At 36.5% G+C, this 21,607-nt stretch overlaps 1 protein-coding gene across 8 annotated transcripts in view; it reads left to right on the top strand.

Annotated features, from left to right (window-relative positions):
- Rfx3 (regulatory factor X3) overlaps positions 1–21,607 on the top strand; it is a 252,375-nt gene that overhangs the window by 198,118 nt on the left and 32,650 nt on the right. For 7 of the 8 annotated variants that reach the window (XM_029472433.1, XM_029472434.1, XM_029472432.1 and 4 more), the window contains 6 exons: positions 1,402–1,523; positions 3,315–3,427; positions 10,131–10,246; positions 10,702–10,856; positions 14,533–14,630; positions 16,785–16,934. In XM_029472433.1, the coding sequence (XP_029328293.1) occupies positions 1,402–1,523; positions 3,315–3,427; positions 10,131–10,246; positions 10,702–10,856; positions 14,533–14,630; positions 16,785–16,934 (754 nt within the window). The remainder of the gene's footprint in view (positions 1–1,401; positions 1,524–3,314; positions 3,428–10,130; positions 10,247–10,701; positions 10,857–14,532; positions 14,631–16,784; positions 16,935–21,607) is intronic. The other variant, XM_029472435.1, reaches the window with a different exon arrangement.

The raw sequence follows: 21,607 nt of genomic DNA, 5'->3' as shown, positions 1-21,607 counted from the left end.
TGGTGTGAGAGTGCTGATGGTGGTGATGGTGGTGATGCTTGTGGTGGTGTGAGAGTGCTGATGGTGGTGATGGTGGTGATGCTTGTGGTGGTGTGGGAGTGCTGATGTTGGTGATGGCGGTGATGCTTGTGGTGGTGTGGGAGTACTGATGTTGGTGATGGCGGTGATGCTTGTGGTGGTGTGGGAGTACTGATGATAGTGATGCTTGTGGTGGTGTGGGAGTGCTGATGTTGGTGATGGTGGTGATGCTTGTGGTGGTGTGGGAGTACTGATGATAGTGATGCTTGTGGTGGTGTGGGAGTGCTGATGTTGGTGATGGTAGTGATGCTAATAGTGCTGATGGTAAGGATGGCATGCTTTATGGTGTATGGTGATATTTTTGCTGGTGGTGCTTATACTGGTGGTAGTAGTGATGCTGCTGATGGTGGTGCTGATGCTGGTGCTGATGGTGTAATGCTTGTGATGGTGGCAATGGTGCTGCTACTGGTGGTGCTGGTAGTAATGGTAATGATGGTGGTGCTGATGGTAGTAAGGATGGTGTGGTGATGGTATAGTGCTGGTAGGATACTGATGTAATGTTTGGCCTCATTTGTAGCACATTTTGTCTATTTTATTAGCAAAGAATGTACATAAAGTTTGGAAGTAGAACCTAAAAGTTTTCTGACTTTGATTACTTTTTATGCATATGATAATTTTCCCTGGTCTTAGGGGGAAACCCAGGGCCTTGTGTTTGCTAGTCAAGTGTCCTAACACTGAGAGCTAAACCCTACCCCACGTCCTCTAACATCTAATTAGGTAAACTAGGTGTATAGATGACTTCTTGTTTTGTTGCATACTGAAGCTTCTGGCCTTTGTATGTGCAGCTGTTGATAAGAATCAAGGGAGATGAATGTGCTGAGATGCATACGAGACTTTAGGAAATATGAAAAGCAGTATCATAAGATTTTAGGTGGGTCTTATTTTAAGTCTATTAACTGAAAGCCTCCATTGACATTTCTTTGCAAACTCTTTGATCTTGGTTTAGAATGAAGTTCCAATGGATTTATATGTTTTACCTGGAGCCAATGGCCGCTACAAATTATGTTCACAATAGGTACCACAACTACACAAACACCTTTGCCTCTGCTGTCAAAGAAATATCTCACAATTATTTCATTCTTACATCAATTTCTGGACTTTCACAAATGACTTTATTTCTGATTGCCCTTCCCTTTTTCATTTCACAATTGGAAAAAATGTCTACACAGAACTTCATGAGTGTATCAAGAAGAAACATTCAGCAAGTATCTGGACATTAGCAGAACTAGATTAAAACTGAACGCCTTAAAAGATTGGGTAGTGTAATAAAGCAAGGAATAATTTGGTTTGTTTGTTTGTTTGTTTCCCATCTAATATTTTTAGGTACAAGCCTATGCAGAAAGTGGATGGGGTTGCAGATGGTTTCACAGGAAGTGGCCAACAGACAGGCACATCTGTTGAGCAAACTGTAATTGCCCAAAGTCAACATCATCAACAGTTTTTAGGTATGTTAAGGTGTAATGCGTATTAGTTGCTTTTAGGATTTTGAAGAGAAAAATAGTCGTCTCTTTTCCAAGTAGAATGTTGTCAGATGTTAACTCCACATAAAGGGGGAGGTGATTCGGTGCTGAAACTATGACGTCAAATGAGAGCTCTGGTTCATCTCTTTTGAAATATTAAGCTATATGGAATCTTGAATGCATCTGCCTTAAAAATCTCAGTGTGTTGAAATCAAGTGTTTTCAAGAGTTTATATTACAGTTGGCTTTTGTGATCAAAATCATGTTGTGTACTTCAGAAGTAATGTCAAATCCAAAAGAATTCTCATTTCCTGCACACAAAGTTGCATATCCATATGTTAAATTCAAAAAGTTATAAAGTTGAAATATTTTATTCTTTTTAAATTAATTGCAGTGCTTCCTATGTTTATAATTTTATAGAAATAATATACATTTCTTGTTCCCGAAAGTGTTTACAAGTAGAACTTGAACATTTGAATATTTATGCTAGAGCCCAAGGAACAAAAGTGGAAGTTCAATTGGCAGCTATTACGTAGATGAGAATACATAATCTCCAAACACTGGGTCAATATAAAGAGTTGCTTTCAGAGTGTATGTGTATACATGTGTGTGTGTGTGTATGTGTTTGTGTATCTGTGTGCACATATGTGTGTCTGTGTGTGTTTGTATATGTGTCTGTATGTATGTATGTGTGCATGCGTGTCTTTGTATGTATGCATGTGTGTCTGCGTGCATGTATGTGCCTGTGTGTGTGTGTGTGTGTGTGTGTGTGTGTGTGTGCAAGTGCGCATGGTGTGTGTGTATGTGAATTGCCAACAGAAATAGCTGGAATAGACTTACAGGTTAGAAAACTTCTGAGCTTGAAACTGTTAAGGAAGCATTTTATAAACCAAAGTGCTCAGCTATATTTGACCATTGAGCTTTAAACAATATTACTTTTTTATTTTGTAGTTATAATTCAGCTTTTCTATTCAAAGAATGTAAAACATTTTATATTTATTTCCTAGAGCTTATAAATGAATACCATTCTTCATTTAATTTTGAATTTATGGTAAAGAACATACCAAGTATATTTCCAATTGTCTAGGGCTAATGAGAAAAGAGAAAGAGTATGTGCTTGTAAATTACAGTGTCATCAAGAGAGGGCTAAATGAGCAACAGCAAGTGTCCTAGTGATTTGAATACAGAAGTGTGTTGGGGAAGATAGCCACCAGAAAGCAGAGGCTGGTGTAAACGTAATCCTCAAGAGACTTGTGCTACAGTCATCGACACCATGTTCATGTTGTGAGACATAATTTGGTTACAGGATAGTATCATCCATCACATCAAATTAATGTTCTTAATTTAATGCTATTTTTGTACTTTGGGCTGTTTAGTTTTATAGCTTTCATCTTATGATTATTTAAAAGATGAACATAATAAGTTTAAGGCTATGTTTATTTTTATGTAGTTTGATAGCATAATAATAAAAATAACTAAAATTCCTACTGGCAAGCTCAGGTGGTTTTTTTTTCCCCAAGAGCCTATACAATACCCATTTTAATTAGTGTAAAGCTTAGTTAATACAAAATTCACAAGTATACTCCATTCATTCTTCCATCATATGCTGAAAATGTTTCTAAGTCTGGCTAGAAAATATTAGCTTGAAAGTCAGTGATCTTTGGCCCTCTGGTCTCCGCATTTTCTTTCCTTTTAGTCTTCTGAAAATTTCCCTCATTAATCTGTAATTGACACCATCCACAATAGCTTTTTTTCTGTTGTGTTGTCATGGTAACAGATGCATCTCGAGCACTTCCAGAGTTTGGAGAAGTTGAAATCTCTTCCCTGCCAGATGGTACTACCTTTGAGGATATCAAGTCACTGCAGAGTCTTTATCGAGAGCACTGTGAGGTAAGACTTTGAAGTGTAGTCTGGGCACATGCTAAGTTTTGCCACATAACTTGTTAAGACAAAATAATCAAGTTTGTTTCCCTAGAGAACAGAGTAGTCATACTAGCTGTTTTGAGCATTTCTTTGAACACTAATAAAAATCCTTCTTCTTTCTTGTCTCAGTGGAAAGTGAAGGGTGAGTGAGAGTTAGAACCCATTTTATTCTCTAAAACTGATCATTATATCTCTTACTACAGCAATTCTACTTCTCGGTCTCTGTCCTACAGAAATACTTACATATGGGTAACACATCAAATGTACAAAGGTATATTGCATTATTCTTTTGATCAAAGAGATTGCTTATAGCTTCAATAAGTCTACTATAATCTGTATGTCAAATTATTATATGCTGATAGGATTGAAAACAATAAATTATCTAAAATGAGGTGAGCTCTAGGGTTTAATATTAAAGCAAAAGGAAAAATGCAGAATACTCATAAGACATGTTGGCCTTTGAGTGAAAGAGACCTTACATAAATATCTCCATAAGAAAGAATAAGAAAATGTTAATAATATCTGAGGTGGTTTAAATCACTCCATACTCTTGGGTACTTAAACACTTTGTCCGAGTGGGCAGTGGTGTTTTAGGGAATCCTAGAAATTGTGGCCTTATTCGTATGTCACTACCTGTGGGCTTGGAGAGTTTAACTATTTGTGCCATTTCAAGTTTGTGCCTTCTGCTTTGTGACTATGGTTCAAGTTGTGAACCCTTCACTTTCTACTCCTGATTCCATACTATGGGATTAATCATCTGGAACCACTCTCCCAAATAAACTCTTTCTTCTATAAGTTGTCTTGATTGTGGTGTTTAATCACAACAGAAAAGTAACTAATACAGAAATTGATTCCAGAGAGTAGGGCATTGCTGGGAAGAATGCCCTGTTGACCATGTTGTTTTCTGGAAGAACATGAAAACTATGGAACTTTGGGTAAGAAAACTGGTGAAAAGGTGCAAATAAGACATAATGGGGCCAATGTAGTAAAAGCCGGGAGGACAGCAGCGCTGAGAGCTGTGTGGACTGTCAGGCCTAGCTAAAGAGGTTTCAGAGTGTGACAATATTAGCAAGCGAACTATAGATTGTTCTGTGATATTTAGGCAAAGAATTGGCTGCTTTCTGCCCGTGCCCTAAGAACTTGCCTGAGGCTAAATTTAAAAGTAAGGAACTTACTTTATTAGCAGAGGAGATTGCAACACATCACAATATCAACTGAATCTCGTATTTACTTGTAATCACTCCTAACAGGTCAACAATGAGAAAGAACAAAAGGTGCAGAAAGAAATATAAAATGCAGAGACCAAAGAATACTAATAAGCTTAGTGTTGTTGACAAGGCTTGTACAGAGAGACTGCAATTATTAAGGAGATTCCACCCTTTAGGATAGTCAGATCTACAATCCAATAAAGGGAAGGTGCTCTCAGAGCAAGATCTCATCCAGCTAAGCTACAACTTGTCCAGAAAGCATAAGGTGTTTTCTTGGGCTCCTGGAAAGCAACCTCAGTCAAAAGCTGCTGCCAATGCAAATCAAGGGGTCAGGGTATATCCTGAGCCAGCAGCCTAACTTTTCAGTGTTGGCTGTGTGGGGATGGCTTGTGATGTCATGAAAGATGAAGAAGTTGTGGAATCTTACTCTGTTTTCACAGAGCTGATGAGGCCAAGTAAATGAGGCAGTCCCTACCTAGAAGTTCCGAGAGGGAAGGGACCTGAAAGGCCATTGTTTGAAACTATAAACGAACGGTGCCTTATAGTGGACACCCTAAAATGTTGGACATGGCAGGTTCATGAGACACCTGCCAAGGAGAGCTGCACTTGAGATGTGGAACCAGCTCAAGAGAGGACACAAGCAATAGAGTTGGAGGTGCAAAGATATCTAAGCCTATTGACATCAGTTAGTGACATCAGAGAGTTTGATGTTTGCCCTGCCTTTTTTTCAGTCATGTTTTGATACAGTATCATCTTGCTATTGCCCATTTTTCCTCTTAGAATAGTGATATATATTCTGTGCCCTTATATGTTAGAAGTGTGTGATTTTGATTTTACATGGGATTACAATTAAGAGATTGCTTTGAATCTCAGAAGAAACTCTGGGCTTGAACTTTTGAGCAATGTTGTGACTGAAAAACTGTGAGAACTTTAAAAATTCAACTAAATGTATTTTGCTTTATGATATGGCTGTGCTAATATGAGGGTCAGAAAGTGAATATAGTTTGAGTGATGTGCCCCGTACTCTTGTATTTGAATCCTTTGTCCCAGTTAGTGCTGCTATTTGGGGAAGCTTAGGAGCTGGAGTCTTCTTGGGGAATGTATGTCACTGGAGATGGGCCTTAAGAGTTCAAAGGCCCCCACTATTTTTTGTTTGCTCTTTTTGTTTTGTGCGGGCAATTCAAAATGAGCCCTTTTCTTATTGCTCCTGCCACCATGCCTTTGTTCCACTATTATGGGCTCTAACCCTCTGGAACCATAAGCCCAAATGAACTTTCTTTTGTAAAGTGTCTTGATCATGGTGTTTCATCACAGTAATGAAGAAGTAACTAATGAAGAACTTTGCAACATCATGTTTAGGAGAGTCAGTTTTTCAGTGAACCCTTTTGAATATCACAAATGTGTGGTTCTACTAAAAACAATGTAAAAATATTTAATAAGTGCTTTTGGTCTTCTCTTGTGGGCGTGGATTCTTTAGACTGACTTTAGAATGCAAGTCTCTTTATCTTAGGCGAATTTGTGATGTGCCTGCAATTTAAGGATTACCCAGTGATTTCTAGAAAATCCTTCTATGTGTTGACAGTGAATGGTGAAATAGGAAATTTTGCTTAAAACACACATAGATTGTTTGAGGGTTACTTAGGATTTTCTTGGTGTTTTATAACTCTACTCCTGCTCTCTCACTCATCAGATCTGTGTCATTGTCTAGGAGGAGGGCTTTCTCCATTCCAGGACATCAGTGTATCTTGAATTCACCTGGTAGAAAGGAGGTCTCTTAAGTGGTTTTAAATTTTAAGTAGCTTTATCCTAGTAGATTTGTAAGATCTGCCTGCAAATTACAGAGTAGCCTGTGGTTTCTAGTCAATCCCTCCTGAAGGTTGACAGTGAAGGATAAGTTTCAGCTTAAAGCATGTATAGATTTTCCCCCATCATGGTCAAGAAATAGATTGCTTGAGTGAACCCAAGTGCTTGTCAGAGATGCTAGGTTAGTGACATTCTAGGAAGAGTCCTCTTCTTATCAACATTTTGCTGAATTGAGTCTTCTCTATCTCACCTTATTTATCTCCAACACTCTGGCATGATATAAGCCGGCTGGTATTCATCTCCCATTGAGAGTTCTTTGAGTATTGGGGTGTTTCTACATCATTTTTATATATGTGAGAAAATTTTACAACTATTGTATTCAGTGAAAATGATTTGAAGATTCTTTAAACAACTCCTCAGTTATCTGTATTCAGATTAAACTGACTGTAAGTAGCTTAGCTTATAAAAATATAATTCAAGAGTTTTTGAGTGACTCATATTTATTCGGCGTATAAATTGGAGTATAATTATTTACATTGCTAAAGAGGGTACAGTGAGATCATTCTAAGCAACAGACTCCTCCAAAAAGATTGAAATAGTCTTTAGATTATAAAATTTTCATGAAAATTCTTGTTGTAATGAATAAATACACATATGATGACATAGGGGCTCTCATCATTTATCTGTGTAGGATATAACAGTCCACACAATATACCCTGCTTGTTTCTAAGTTATCAATGCTCATGCCATCTCTCATGGAACAGAGTGGTGGACTTAGAAAACAAAATTCTAATTTTATTTTCTATTACATTTTAAAATTTTAAATAAAGCTGCCTGGATCTCAGATTGAATCCTGTAGTCATTTGCCCTAAACCAGTAGAATATAGACTATTTTAATTTCTGCTTGCCTAAATATTTGGAAAATAATCATAGTTTAGTCACTTACAAAGCTGCCTTGGATGAGGCTGGTGTTGTTACCATTTCCAAGGTCATTGGAGAGTAATTAGAGCATACTAGATTTATGATACACCGAATTTTTGCCATATTTCACTTCATATTTTCTATGATTTATTTTTAAGAAAGAATTATTATGCTATTTGGAATTCTTGTAATATGTTTATCAAAGTATTTTTAAAGATATCTCATGGAATATGGCCTAAGCTGCAGTTGTAAGAATTTCCTTCTGGAGGTTTTGATTTTTCCATATGTTTACTTTGTTTTCAGAGCAGGCCTTTTGTGTTTTTTTTTTTTTAATCTTACTGAAGGTTTTATAATTAGATTACTTCATTTTCACTATGTGACAATGTATAGCATTCCCTGCTAGGTCTCAGAACATGTCTCCTGCACCCATGCTTTATGTCTGAGTTAGCCTGAGCGTGTTCTCTAGCATATTCTTCAAGGCCCGAGCATCACACATGACACATATGCTAGAATTTTTATGATGTTACAGTTTACTTTTTCCTAAAAACTCAGATGGGCCCTAGGTTATCCCCATTTTCTCTGCCTTCTGGGCACTTTCATAGATCCTGATGGGATTCTTCTTAGTTCTCAGTTATTGATGGGACCAAACCCATTTTACTGACTCACACTGCTTACACTTCAGCCTTTTAACATTCAGCATAATCACAGAATTAAATTTTCTTTGACTTCATGTTTGTTGTTATCTGAAGGTTCTATTACAAAGTGGTTTCAGTGGCAGAATGAAATTAAGTGTGTTCATCTAAAGTTAGTAGAGGAAATTACAGTTACTAACATCATCAATAGAAGAAAACAGAAAGTTGATACACCTAGAAAATAGTTCTAGAAGCTAAATTTGAATTAAAACTCAAGGCAAGGACCCCACAGTTAGAAAACCATAATTAAAGCTGATTATATATATAAAGGAGTATAAGTAAAATTGTATGCTCTCGGGGGGACTAAAAGTTATTATGTAGCCAAATATAGCTCTGTGGATATCCCTTTTCATCTCAGAAAGGTGTCAGTGCATGGAGGCCTCTTGACTCCTGTTTATGTTACCTCTACCTGGTGAGGACCCATGATCCACAGCCTTGGAAGACTTAGCTCAACCTTATCCCCCATCTTCCACACTTGAGTATCTGATCACTCTTAACCTCTGCTTTCTTGGATGGCCAGTGGTTATCCACCTAAGAACACAGATGTTTGGAATACTTTGTCCTTCCTGGTCTGGAGTAGGCAGTGGGGTGTGTGTGTGTGTGTGTGTGTGTGTGTGTGTGTGTAACAGTTTCAGCTGTCAACTTGTCAAGTTCTCTAGAATGATCCTGGATGAGAGTCTCAATGAGGGATTATTTAGATCAGGTTAGCCTGTGGGCATGTTTGTGTGGAATGTCCTGATTACATTACCTTGGATTAGATATGGAATGTAACATGGAAGCAAGATAAGATATTAATTACTTTCACATTTAATAGGTTTTTAATGTTATATCTTGTCATTTAAAAATAGAATATGAAGATTATAAACAGATTATTAATTTTCACTTCTTTTCCCAAGCCTTTGAAATGTTACACGGCATTAAAGGAATACAATACATAAACCATTTATCGATGCTTGTATCATCTTTTCTATATTTGAGATTCAATTTGCATCACCGAAAATGAAAATAATAAGAACAAAATATTAACTTTTAAATCCAGTTGATTACTTAACTGGGTTTGTTTGTTTGTTTGTTTGTTTGTTTGTTTGTTTGTTTTTCTATTGATGCAATAGAACACCATGACTTAGAAACTTAGAGAAGAATTTATTTGGTTTATGGTCTCCAAGGGGACTGTCATGGCAGGGAGACATGGCAGCTAGCAGAGGCGGGGCAGCATGAACAAGAAGATAAAGGTTCATATCTAGAATCATGAGCACAGAACACAGAGAACTTGAAACAGCACAAGTCTTTAAAGTCTGAAAGCCTGCCTTCAGTGACATGTGTCCTCTAGGAAGGCCACACCTCCTAAGCTTCCCTAAATAGTGCTGCCAATTGAGGACTAAATATTCAAATGCCCAAGAATACTGGGAGACACCACACAAACCACCAAACAACCTGATTATACAGTGTGTTGTTTCAGCATGGGAGCAATGTAAACATTAGGAGGGAGTGTTTGCGCTTTTGTTTTGGAGTATTTAAATTTTAATCTGTTTTCATGTCAACAAGAACACACTATACAGGCAAATCATCACTCCTTATTTTTAGTTCTTCTGTTACTGAAACATTGGAATATAATGCTGTTAGTATTTCAGAATGTAAATGATTGACCAAATTATTACTTGATTTTTATATTGTTTTACTATATCTCCAAAATGCAATATGTTGTCATTTCAATATGTAATTAATGTAATAGCTAGTTAGGTATTGTCTGTCCTTTGTATCTAGCAAAGTCTTGAATATGCAGTGTGTCTTTGATGCTTTTTGTCATTAGACATTGCTTTTTGGAGTGGCCAGATTTCTAAGGTTCACTAGACAAATGTGGATAGTAAATCACTGTGGATAGTGTAAATCACTGCAGTAAATCACAGTCCTGAAAAGGGTCAAATACATATGGGATGATTTATATCACGTAGGAAATATAGCCACCTTAGCAGAAAAAAGCTTATGGTAAAGTAAAAGACCAGGAGAAGTAAAGGAAGTATTATGGTTTGGTCCTTTTGTTTCTAGGCAATATTGGACGTTGTTGTGAATCTTCAGTTTAGCCTGATAGAAAAACTGTGGCAAACATTCTGGCGCTATTCCCCATCTACTCCAACTGACGGCACTACCATTACGGAATCAAGGTCAGAATCAATATGCCTTTCTGATTTATTTTCATGATGAAGTAGATGTCACTGCTAATGAGCTAGAGATGTGTATGTATACCAGTTGTGAACTTCACCTGATAACACTGAGTAGATTGACACTTTGACCAAATCTAAGAATAAACTACAGACTGCTCTCCTGAGATTTTAGTGTGTGTGGCTCCCATCTTATTGATTTGGGGACTATTAGCTCAATGTCATGCTAGTGGACTACTATCCTAGCTGCCTCTCAGACCATAAGAAAATATTAATGTACATAAGTAGCCCTGGGGGTGCGTTTGTATATATACATCCATATATATCCAGCCATATGACACCAGTGCAATGATGGTATAGTTCTAACCTCAGTAATATTTGATAAATTATTTTTAAAGTCCATTTTCTGTTTTATCCTCATTTGCCATCTATTCATTTGCAACATTTATTCACACCAGCAATCTGAGTGAAATAGAAAGTCGACTTCCGAAAGCAAAGCTGATAACTCTGTGCAAACATGAGTCTATCCTGAAATGGATGTGTAACTGTGACCATGGGATGTACCAGGCTTTGGTGGAGATTCTCATCCCCGACGTCCTTAGACCCATTCCTAGTAAGTCAAATGGAGACAACTACGGATGCTTTTGTTCTCATACATACCACCCAAGAAATTTTGGGGATTGATGTTGCAATCAGGAGTGATCCTAATTTTATTTAAATTTGTCAAATAAAAACCATACAGCATAGCAATATTGCATGTAAGAAGCTTAGAGTGACATTGCAGTGAAGGGGAACTGACCTGTCTTCCATCTTTTCCAGTATTATTTTTAAAAGATAAACTACAGTTATGACACCTTTAATAAACTAATTGCAAGAACACTAGTCAACCATGCAGAATTATTCTACTCAAGACTAAAGTCCTCTGCATATAGCCAAAAAATATTCAGACCTCTAATTGCAGACCATTCCCTTTCATTGTTGCCTAGAATTTGAAAAGAGTTGATTGTGGTTTCAAGTAGAGTTCAAATCCTGTATAAAAGCATACTCTCTCACCTGTGTCATCTTCAGAACTACAAACTCAGTTTCCATTAACGCTCATGGTTGACTAGGATTTGAGGAAAAAATAATAACTGCACAAGCAGTGCACCCACCATGAAGTGACTGGAAACTGCGTACATCACTCATAACTTTTTCAGTAATCACGTTGTAACAAGCAGAGAGTTCTGTAATTGTAGATGTAAATGCTACTACACATATTGTTAGAAGTAGTTGGCACTGTTATACTACCTACATTCAATGAGCCTTACTAGTGACCTGAACTTTTAAAGAAATGGGATTCTTTCCACTCTGACATTAATAAAATAAAAGCAGTCTTTTTGCTCATGACATTGGCAGCTATGTACATTAAATATGCTATTCACCAATTATTTGTTATGTTATTGTGGAAAATATAGAAATAGGCTTTAGTGGAAGGAAAACGGAAGATGTTACCATTTGTGTGTTTATATTTACAAAGGCAAAGACCCAGTGAAAGGTGTAAATTCTTTTACACATTCACTACCTTAAAAAGAGATGCTTATACACATTTATAAATTGTGCCAGTCAATATACATTAATATATGGAGGAGAAAGTAAAAAAACAAACAAACAAACAAAAAAACACAAGGAAATCCCACTGGCATTATCTTAACACTTTATAAATTACTAATGTGTTTCATACTAAACACACCAGGTTACCTGACTAAAAGTTTGATAGAAATTGATATTGTCATAGAAAATTTCACTGTGTCAATTTCTACTGGTTTTTGTTCTAGAATTTGATTTTTTTTTCCCCTACTCTCCTGCCTGCTGTGCTCCAAGTGTTAATCTCTAGAGATGTTTAAAAGATGTTGCATAGGCTAGCTCATTAGCCTATGACATCTGGCTACCAACATACAGTTTCTCTCATGAGATACAAGAAGGGATGTTAGCGAGTGCTTTGCTTTTCGAGGCAAGTCAGTAGCATCAATATTCATTAAACAATTCAGAAACTGTGTGCTTTTATCTTAGCATCTTAGGAATTTAGCAGTTCCCAAATTTAAGTTATTGATCAATTTTAGTTTAAACCTTAGAATTAAGTATATGATACACTTGCCCTTTGTCTTTTGAAAAATGTGATTAGAAAAACTTGTTATTCTATCAAAGAATTTGTCTCTACAACTCACCCAAAAATGAAATCGTTTTATTTCTCTGAAATTACAAGATATATCAATGTACTACTCTACAAAAGAAATTTGGGGAATTCAATTTCCATTTTACAGTAAGGCTCAACAATGTAATGCTTAAAATACAATGTAGATAGCTGTTGCTGGGTGAGGTGCATTTTAATGCTGATCTTGAGCAGGCTGAGGCAGCTCGGCTTTGGAATAGATTTTTAAATACCAAACCATCCATTTATGAGTCTTTAGAAGCTGTCAGAATCAGTCTGCACAATTCTGATTTTATATGAATCCCTACAGAGAGAAGAAACTTAATTTTATTTTTAAAAATTGTATTTCTTGGCTACTAGTACTTCACTCTACCATTTTCTGTCCAGATGGGATTTCTTTTTTTAGCTAAAAAGTCTGCACATCATACTAATTTAAAGTCAGCCTGAAGGCGCCTATATTCTAAAATACATTTACCCAAAACATGGAAAAAGGAAATTAAGTGTGAATTATTGAATAAGAACTCGACTGGTAACACTGTATTATATTTCCAGCTGCCCATCATTTAGTTAAACAAAAAGTAAATACCTAAACTTTTTAATATGCCCAATGTATTTTTTTACATTATAATCTCCTTCCATCTAGTTTGTCTAAAAGAGGGCATTATGAAATGCTTTAAAATGACATTAAGTTATTGGGGAATTTTTCAAATTAAGTCATTGTTATACTAATTAAAGAACAAATGTAAAATGTAGATTGCCATATTGAACCTTAAACAAAATTGTACTGAGTTTCAGAAAGGCCGTTAATGCTTGTCACTCTTTTCATTTCCGTTCACACCTGCACTCCATGACTCTAGGACATGAAATGACAGAAAGATACGCTTCTTTCTTTTTTCTCTCCTAGTTAAGTTGCCTCTCAAGAAATTTCCAGTTCAAGTATGCATTCTTTCCTAATCAATATTTAGGCAATTTCAATCTCTACTATCCAGCTAAACAACAAAGACTCAGTTGGTTATTATTTGGGGTGTTAAATTTTATATCTCTTGTGAGTAATTTAAATAGTCTAAATGCACTCTAAAATCTATTTTGGCAGAAGATAGAGTGTCAGACTCACTTCAGCATAGAAAGGAAAGCCCAGGACTTTGGTCCTGCTTTAGATTCTTGGGGGCAGATGGCCAAAATAGGACTTCTTTCCCATGGTCTACCACAGATCTGCGTACCTACCAGATATTACGGAACCTACAGAGATTAGCTTGTGTTATGGGTGCTTTAAACATTAAATACCCAAATCTATTCCCCACAGCATGTAACCCTAGGCACCAAGGAATTTAAGCTCCATTGACTAAATGACACAGTGAGCAGATCCCTTGTAACATGGTTAGCACTGATAACTGAAGGCACTTCTGGACACTTCACGGCCACTCTAAAGTTCTGTCGTGGGACCTGTCCCTATTTTAGGCTTTTACCGCAATAGGGTTGGCTGTCTTGGTAATATCTTAGTAACATTGCTCCTGTGACAGCAATTGTATTACACTTTAGCTCTACCTACCATGTGAAATTCAAATAGTAATCGGAAACTTTTGTTGAGACAATTATACATTTTGTTCTCTTTTCAACAGATAAATACTCCAATTCATAGGCTTTATGATAAAACATCATACATAGAGACAAAAATAATACTTTGCACTGTGTTTCATTTTAACCAACAAGATAAAATAAGGTTGATTTGGGGACCAAAATGGAAAATTTACAAAGCAAATTCTTAGTCTTGATCACAAGACTCTTGCTGCAGTTTTGTCCAGGGCAGAAATCCTCCATCAAGTCTATTCACAACTGGTATATGAGCATGGGCGCCAGGTTCTGATGCCTTCCTTTCCAGCAGGCGGCATCATTGTCTGAGAACAGGGTGCTTCGAAAAGTCGAGTCAGGTATTTTTAGATGCACTAAGAAATTAGAAATTACGTTATTTTTTAATTAATGAAGATAATAGAAATTTTTCTCTGTGCTATTAAAGTAGCATAAACATATTTCTCTTGTTCCAGTTTAAAATGAATGGTATTGCGTATTTTTATTGTTCTACTTTTCTTTTTCTGTCATTCAGGTGCCTTGACCCAAGCCATTCGAAATTTCGCAAAAAGCCTAGAAGGTTGGCTTTCAAATGCCATGAACAATATTCCACAGAGAATGATTCAAACCAAGGTATGGTTATGTCCTTTGTGTGTGTGTGTGTGTGTGTGTGTGTGTGTGTGTGTGTGTTTACACTTGCTTAAGGAACTATTTCTTCAATAATTTTCTTGTAACTAATCTTTATATATGAATAACACAGAATATTATGCAGAACTAGCATATGGATTCTGTAGTTCAGAGCTCATGCCTAGAGGATCCAGATTCTACATTATCCCTTTCTGGCATATGCCTGTGGCAAGATTGGTCAGAGGCAATACTTTGATTTTGCTGCCCCCAAAAAATCAAATTTGTGGCTTTTGGTTAAGTAGCTGTTTCCACAATTAGACTCCAAGAGTATATCTTTACTTTCAAAATCTGTTGTATTCCTAAAATAATACCTTAAATTGTTACAATCACACTCTTCGCAGGATAATCAAAATGAATGCCCCAGCAGCTTGCCTGCAGGATTGTCTGCCTTGCTGAGTTTTAGGTTTAACCTGAATGGTTACCACTGCAGAGCACAGCTTCTGCTCTTCTGCTGTTGCATATATGCAGTTGTTTTCCTGCCGAACTTTCTGTCAATGAGACAGTTTACCCCGACTTCGGAAAGAGCTGTTTAGTGAGTGGCAATAGCACTTAAATGCCTGGGTTCAAATCTGTACAGTCTTACACAAGCCACTTAACCTCTCTAAAATATACCATGTTGAGATGGTAGTTGAACAATGTAATATATGTATGAGACACTTAACCTGATACCTGGTGTGTGTGTGTGTGTGTGTGTGTGTGTGTGTGTGTGTGTGTGTGTGTATACCAGAGAACCATGTTCTCTACAAGTGTATATAAGCTTGCTTGAGTATTCCATACAGTCCTAATACATCTCATTTTCAAAGTAGCCTCCTCTACAGTGTCAACCAATTATTCTACTCAACCAACTAGTTCTTCAAATATATGCTTATATACCTATAAAATACTATAAATATGTTAAGGCTTCTGGCATATTTTGAAAGACTGAGTCATACCTACTATGCATCTAACATTTCTATGAGATCATGAAAACTAGGTATTCATTTAGGTTTTTTTTTTTTTTTCATTATCTTTGGTACTTTTCAACATAGACAGCTCATTTAGTCTCATTCAGAACGTGATGGATGACCAGCTAGGGCAGTAAAACATTTGACCAGTATGCATAACGTTCTGGGTTCAATCCATTATAATAGTTGTAGGGAAGAAAGAAAAGAAAGAAAAAATCTGTGGAAAGAGTGTATGGAATAACTGAATTGATTTCTAAACATGCAAACAGAGTTGACTAAACTAATGATTAAGCACATCACAGCTAGCAATAATGAGAAGTCACCAGCAAATGTAAGGGCTGAAGTTCACAGCCTTAGGAAACATCTTTCCATGTTTCCCAAACTGTAGCCTTAGAACAGAGAAGAACGCAGTTTATGAGGAGTGAGCTCTCTAACCACTGTGGTATGTCCTTTGCTCTCCTAACAATGCCCATCCTTGATTAAATCCTCCTGGGAGCTTGAGTGCTTGTCAGCTAGGGCAGCCCTTCTGGCCAATGATGATGGAGGGTAATGGAGAGGAGGTTTTGAGAGATAAATGTGGATTAGGTCATGACACCTTTGAACTTACTTATTTAACCATCACGTCTACCTACTTGTAGACTAGTGGTGTAAATGGAGTCATAATGGTAGATGTGAATGACACTGCTCTGAAAAGTGTTTGTTCAAATTACTGTTTGCTTTTCCAAATAAAAAGAAATGTTCATACTTGTCTAATTGTTAGTTGTCCTAAAAAGAGTGGGGGAGGGAAAGAAAGCAAACATTTTTCTACTTTTTTAAACAATGTAATTTCTTCTTGTTGTTTGGTAATTAACTTCCAAGACTGGCTTAATTATTGCTGCACTCAGATGTCAGAAAATATGGGCGTTTGTTTTAGTGTTGACCTCAATTCACTCAAAACTAATTCTTTGTTTAAGAATCTTAAATGGTATATAATTTACAAGTTAACTATTACCAAACTAATTTGAAATATATCTAAGGAAAACTGTTAAAGTTGACTGAAAAAAATCGAGATTTGGAGATTGCAGTAGTTTCTTTTATGAGAGGAAGGAGGTAGGTTGGGGAGGAAGAAGAAAAAAAAAAAAAGACAACCGACCCCAGCTTGCTTGGGTTTCTATAGGTTGCCGCTGTAAGTGCCTTTGCCCAGACTCTGCGAAGATACACGTCGCTCAATCACCTGGCCCAGGCAGCCCGCGCAGTGCTTCAGAATACTTCCCAGATCAACCAGATGCTCAGTGACCTCAACCGCGTTGACTTTGCCAATGTCCAGGTACGCTGCCTCCCTGCACATCCTGTCTCCTAAAGAATGGTGACAATGTTCTAAACCAGGACCATCCGACTGAGCATTGGCACTGTGTGTTCACAGTTTCTACAAAGCTGGAGTTTCACCCAGACAGAGCTTCATTGACCCCATTTGTTTTGTGGGTAAAGTAGGCAACAGAATACATCCAGGTTTGCCAAGAAGTTAAACGGATAATCAAGATCAGAGTAATTGAAATCTGGCAAAAAAAATATTAGGCTAGTCTATGTCTGTGAGAATCTGAAAAACTGCTTGGCTGCTCTCGTTTCATTTTCCAGGCTATAACAACTACCTTAGGTTGTTTAAATAGTGATTTGTAAGCATTCGAGCAGGTACTTCTGTTACTATAGTAACCCACCTGAAAAACTAAGCATCTCTATTACAGACTATATTGCAGATACCTGAGAAAATTCTCTCACTTAAAGAATTAACTGCGTAAGTTTGGGTGTTTAGTTCACATGAAATGTATTTTCTAACACCAGTTGCTCTGTATTTTATGCTTGGAAATGAATAATGTGGGCTCCATGCAGAAGTCTAACAAATATTTTATTTACGATACTAAAGTAGCAAAATTAATTGTTACTTTCAAAATGATAACATTTCTGACCTAAAGTATAACCAACAAAGTAAAAAAAAAATGCATTATTAAACAGAATCCAAATTTAAAACTTTTGGAATTAACAAGAGACTACATAATGAATATTTTAAAAATGCAAAGAATGGCAGAAATTCAAATAGCCTGACTTTTGGCTACTTTGTGGGTTCTTTCCTTCTTCCCCCCTTCACCATCCCTCTTCTTCCTCCCTTTCAACCCCTGATACTAGGAGAGAAAAAGGATAGAAGGGAAAAGTGGTGAGGATATCCGTAGACTACTTCCTTCCTGCTGATTAGGAGGGGGGTTAGTTCCTTGGGGCAAATTTGATCTGTGTCTTCAGGATATCCAGTTTCTTCCCCTCTCTTTGCACACGACCACTTGACAAAAGGCAACAACAGCAACCAGCCGCAGCAGGAGGAGCTACAGAGACTGCAGCCCCTCTTGATGCTCCAGCATTTCTATACCCTTTCAAGAGTCCCCAGATATTCAAATGTTATACACTTGCAGAAGCTATCTGCAGCTAGCAAAATCATTCCCTGCTAGAGCACAAGACAAATCATAGTCAGCTGCTGTGCACAATCTGAAGCAGCCCATATCCCACACTTGGGATTGAAACAAAAACATTCCTATAATATTTCTGTGTTTTTAAAGAAACCAAAATTCTCACTACAAGTATCCTATATATTATATATAATTGTGTGTGTGTGTGTTTACTACTCTGAAACCCATTAATAAAGAGCCACTTGATTTTAAAATGGCAATAGATAAGTGCCTACTAAACACAAGAAGGGATTCTCAGCATTGGCTACCAAGGGAACAGGAGTTTAAACCATGAGTAAATAATATTTATGGACACTGAAATGGATGTGGTTGAAATTATAAAATCTAAGTTTTTGGTCCCTGGAGAACTGGAGAAATTAGCACTTCATAAGCTGTTGATGAGAATGTAAAAGCCACAACCACTGAGACACTAGCATTTCCTCAAAGAGATAAATATACATTACCATATGCCTGAGCAGTCCGGTGCTCGGCAAATAACTATAAGAAAGGGAAACATGGCCACACAGGTTGACCAGTCCTTGTCTAAAATGCTTGCACTAGAAGGCTCGGATGTTTTTCAGATGTTTTTGTATTTAATAGAGTTTACCACATAATTATCCCTAAAATCTGTACTCTAAAAATGCTCCAAAACAGTTTTTCTGACCATCCAACCTTGTATGAGCTCCTCAGACTAGAGATAACTCAATGTTCATGGTATCTATCCTTCAGTGTCCATAGCATCATGGTTCAGATGAGACAGCCCAGGTGGTCATTACCAAATAAATGAACATGTGTTTTATCCATACAATGGACCACTGCTGAGCAATGGAAAGAAATGAAGATTTGATTGAGCCTTGGCAACATGATAAGTGAAGGAAAGTCATTACATGTTTCCATTTGTATGAAACGGCCTGAATAGACATTAGAGACAGAAAATAGGTCTCTGCTGGATAGGGCTAGGGTATTATAATAGCAGATACAATGGGTATGGGACTTCCTTTTGAGTAAAAGTATACTTTAAGTAGGTGAATTGTACAGTCTGTCTTTCCAGATCATTACTGTATTAATACAAAATTTAATCTCTACATTATGTCTAGCTTTATTATTTAAAATATATTCCATAAAACCATTTGAGCTTGATTCATTTATAGTACAATGAATTGTGTTCATTATGACATTTACTGAATTAGGCTCATGTTTCTGATAGCTAATTTCTCAGTCTCTTTCCCATGTATCTGTCCCTCTACTACCAACTATATGTATATAAACAGACACTTGCATGTACAAGCATGCAGTCATGTAGCCTTTACAAGAGCAGTCTTGGATTTATAAAACGGTCTATGTGTGTAAATAGATTTACACTAACTCATTTACCAAACATATTAAGCAATTATATCTTGAAGTACACTAATATTTGCTTCAAATCTTCATTTTAAAAAGATATGTTTAAAAATTACCTTATAAAAACTGAGGTAAAATAACCTTGAAGTCAGAATAATAAGACAACGTTGGTTAATTTCAACTCAGTAACAGTAATTTTTATAAAGAATGATTTTTAATTAATATATGAAAAAGCATTAACTGTTATTGTATTAATATTTTTGTGAGTTCTCAAACATGGCTTCATTATTTTTGTATTGAATTGAATATGTATGAAAATGAGCCCACTCACTGGCTAGAAGCAGCTGTCTTCAGGACATCTTTGTCTGTAGTCAACTGCACATCTGCCACTCATCCTTACTCAGCAACCTCAGCAACTTCCAGACTACTCTTTCTCTTCCTTCCTTGTCAACTGTCAAGTTGTGTGTGTGTGTGTGTGTGTGTGTGTGTGTGTGTGTGTGTGTGTGTGTGTTGTGTCGTGTCTATCATGGCAGCCATTACAACTGGAAACTGCATACTTAAGCATCTGTCCCCCAAAACACTTTTCCTCTCTTCAGAGGCTCATAGCAGTGGTGAGCCATTCAGTTCACCCTACACTTTATTTCTTTGTACATTCTAACGAATCCTCAAGTGAGTATAGATTATTTTCACCTACCTTGCATCTTTATTTCTTCCAAGCTTTGGTAGGCTTCTCCAGTGTACCCTGCTTCCCATCCCGTTTGCATGACCTTTTCCTGTCACTTGAAACCTGTCCCTGCCTTTTCTAAGATGAGTCTCAGTAAGGCTGATAAAAGAGTAAAATTCTTGCACTAAGGACACTCTGGTTTGAAGCAAGTTGTGTGTATTAGTTTTGGAGCACGTAAAGAGCAGGGGCGTTCCATCAGGAGAGGTACTTATTCTTCTCCCTGTTTCATCTTCTTCTCAGCAAATGTCTTTGCATTCAAGTCAGTTAGTCGATTGCATGTTGATCGGCTTTCTTTCTTAGTTAATGATTTACAATGGTATTGTTTTCTAAACGTTCTGTGTAAGTGGATGCATTTATTATAAAATTAAAAATTAAATTATAAACTAGGTAGATTTTGGTGGTCTAACCTGATAACTTAAGCATTGAATATTTATTAAGGATACAGTGTGATTTTGAACTTTGTCACTATGTACCATGTTGGATATTATTTTTATATAAGTTAAGAATGTCTTCGGGTGTTTGTTTTCAGCTTTTTCCATTATAAAATTGAGAAAATTGAATTGCTGTCTAAAGGACTACTTACTGAGTAAGCTATTGTTACTGTGAGATCCGTAGACTAGTGAAACAGAACATTATGAAAGGGTGGGAAAAGTGGCTTATTGAGCTGTGGTCTTATTTCTCCAATTAGGTTTTAGATTACTGTCTTACCTTGCCAAAAATAATTTCATATAAAGAGTGGGTTTGAATTTTTGGTAAGAAGGGAAATCCCTTCTTGTGAATCAGTAAGATCCTGATCCTAGAGCTGGTGCCAACAAGGACACACCCTTCACGTGGAGCGCAGGCTCCTCCATTTGCACAATGAAAAGATTCTGGAGGCTGGAAGCTGCGTACAGTCCACATATTTAGCAGTGATGTACTATTTACAGAGAAAGAGTCAAATGTATTTTAAAAAAAAACTTAAATGCTAATGGGGAAAACCTTCTCCTGATAACTACTGTTATGTCTAAACTTCTCTGGGTACTTAGGGTCTGAAAGCCATTTAACACTATTAAAAGATCTTAACTGTTCTTATATAAATATATTATACAGAAATAAATGAAAGCATAAGAAAATGTAGTTAACAACATAGCTAATTCAAACTTTATACTAGTAAAAAAATTAGAGCAAATAAATGGCTAGCTATATGGAATTGGTTATTTAATAATGTATTCATTCAGTGACATAAGTTTATTAATGAGCAAATAAATACAGCTGTATATTTATCTACACAGAATAGTGGGTACCATTATTAAGCAGAATATTGAGTAAAATGTATGATATTTATTATATTTATATACTTAATTTAATTCATGTTAAAATTATATATGTATAAGCATAAATAAATATGAATAAATTAGTAATGTATATAAATATGCAATATGTATTCATAAAAATAGAGCACAT

Source organism: Mus caroli, chromosome 19 (assembly GCF_900094665.2).
Source record: "Mus caroli chromosome 19, CAROLI_EIJ_v1.1, whole genome shotgun sequence".
Classification (NCBI taxonomy): Eukaryota; Metazoa; Chordata; class Mammalia; order Rodentia; family Muridae; genus Mus; species Mus caroli.
This window is presented reverse-complemented; position numbering and strand designations above follow the sequence as displayed.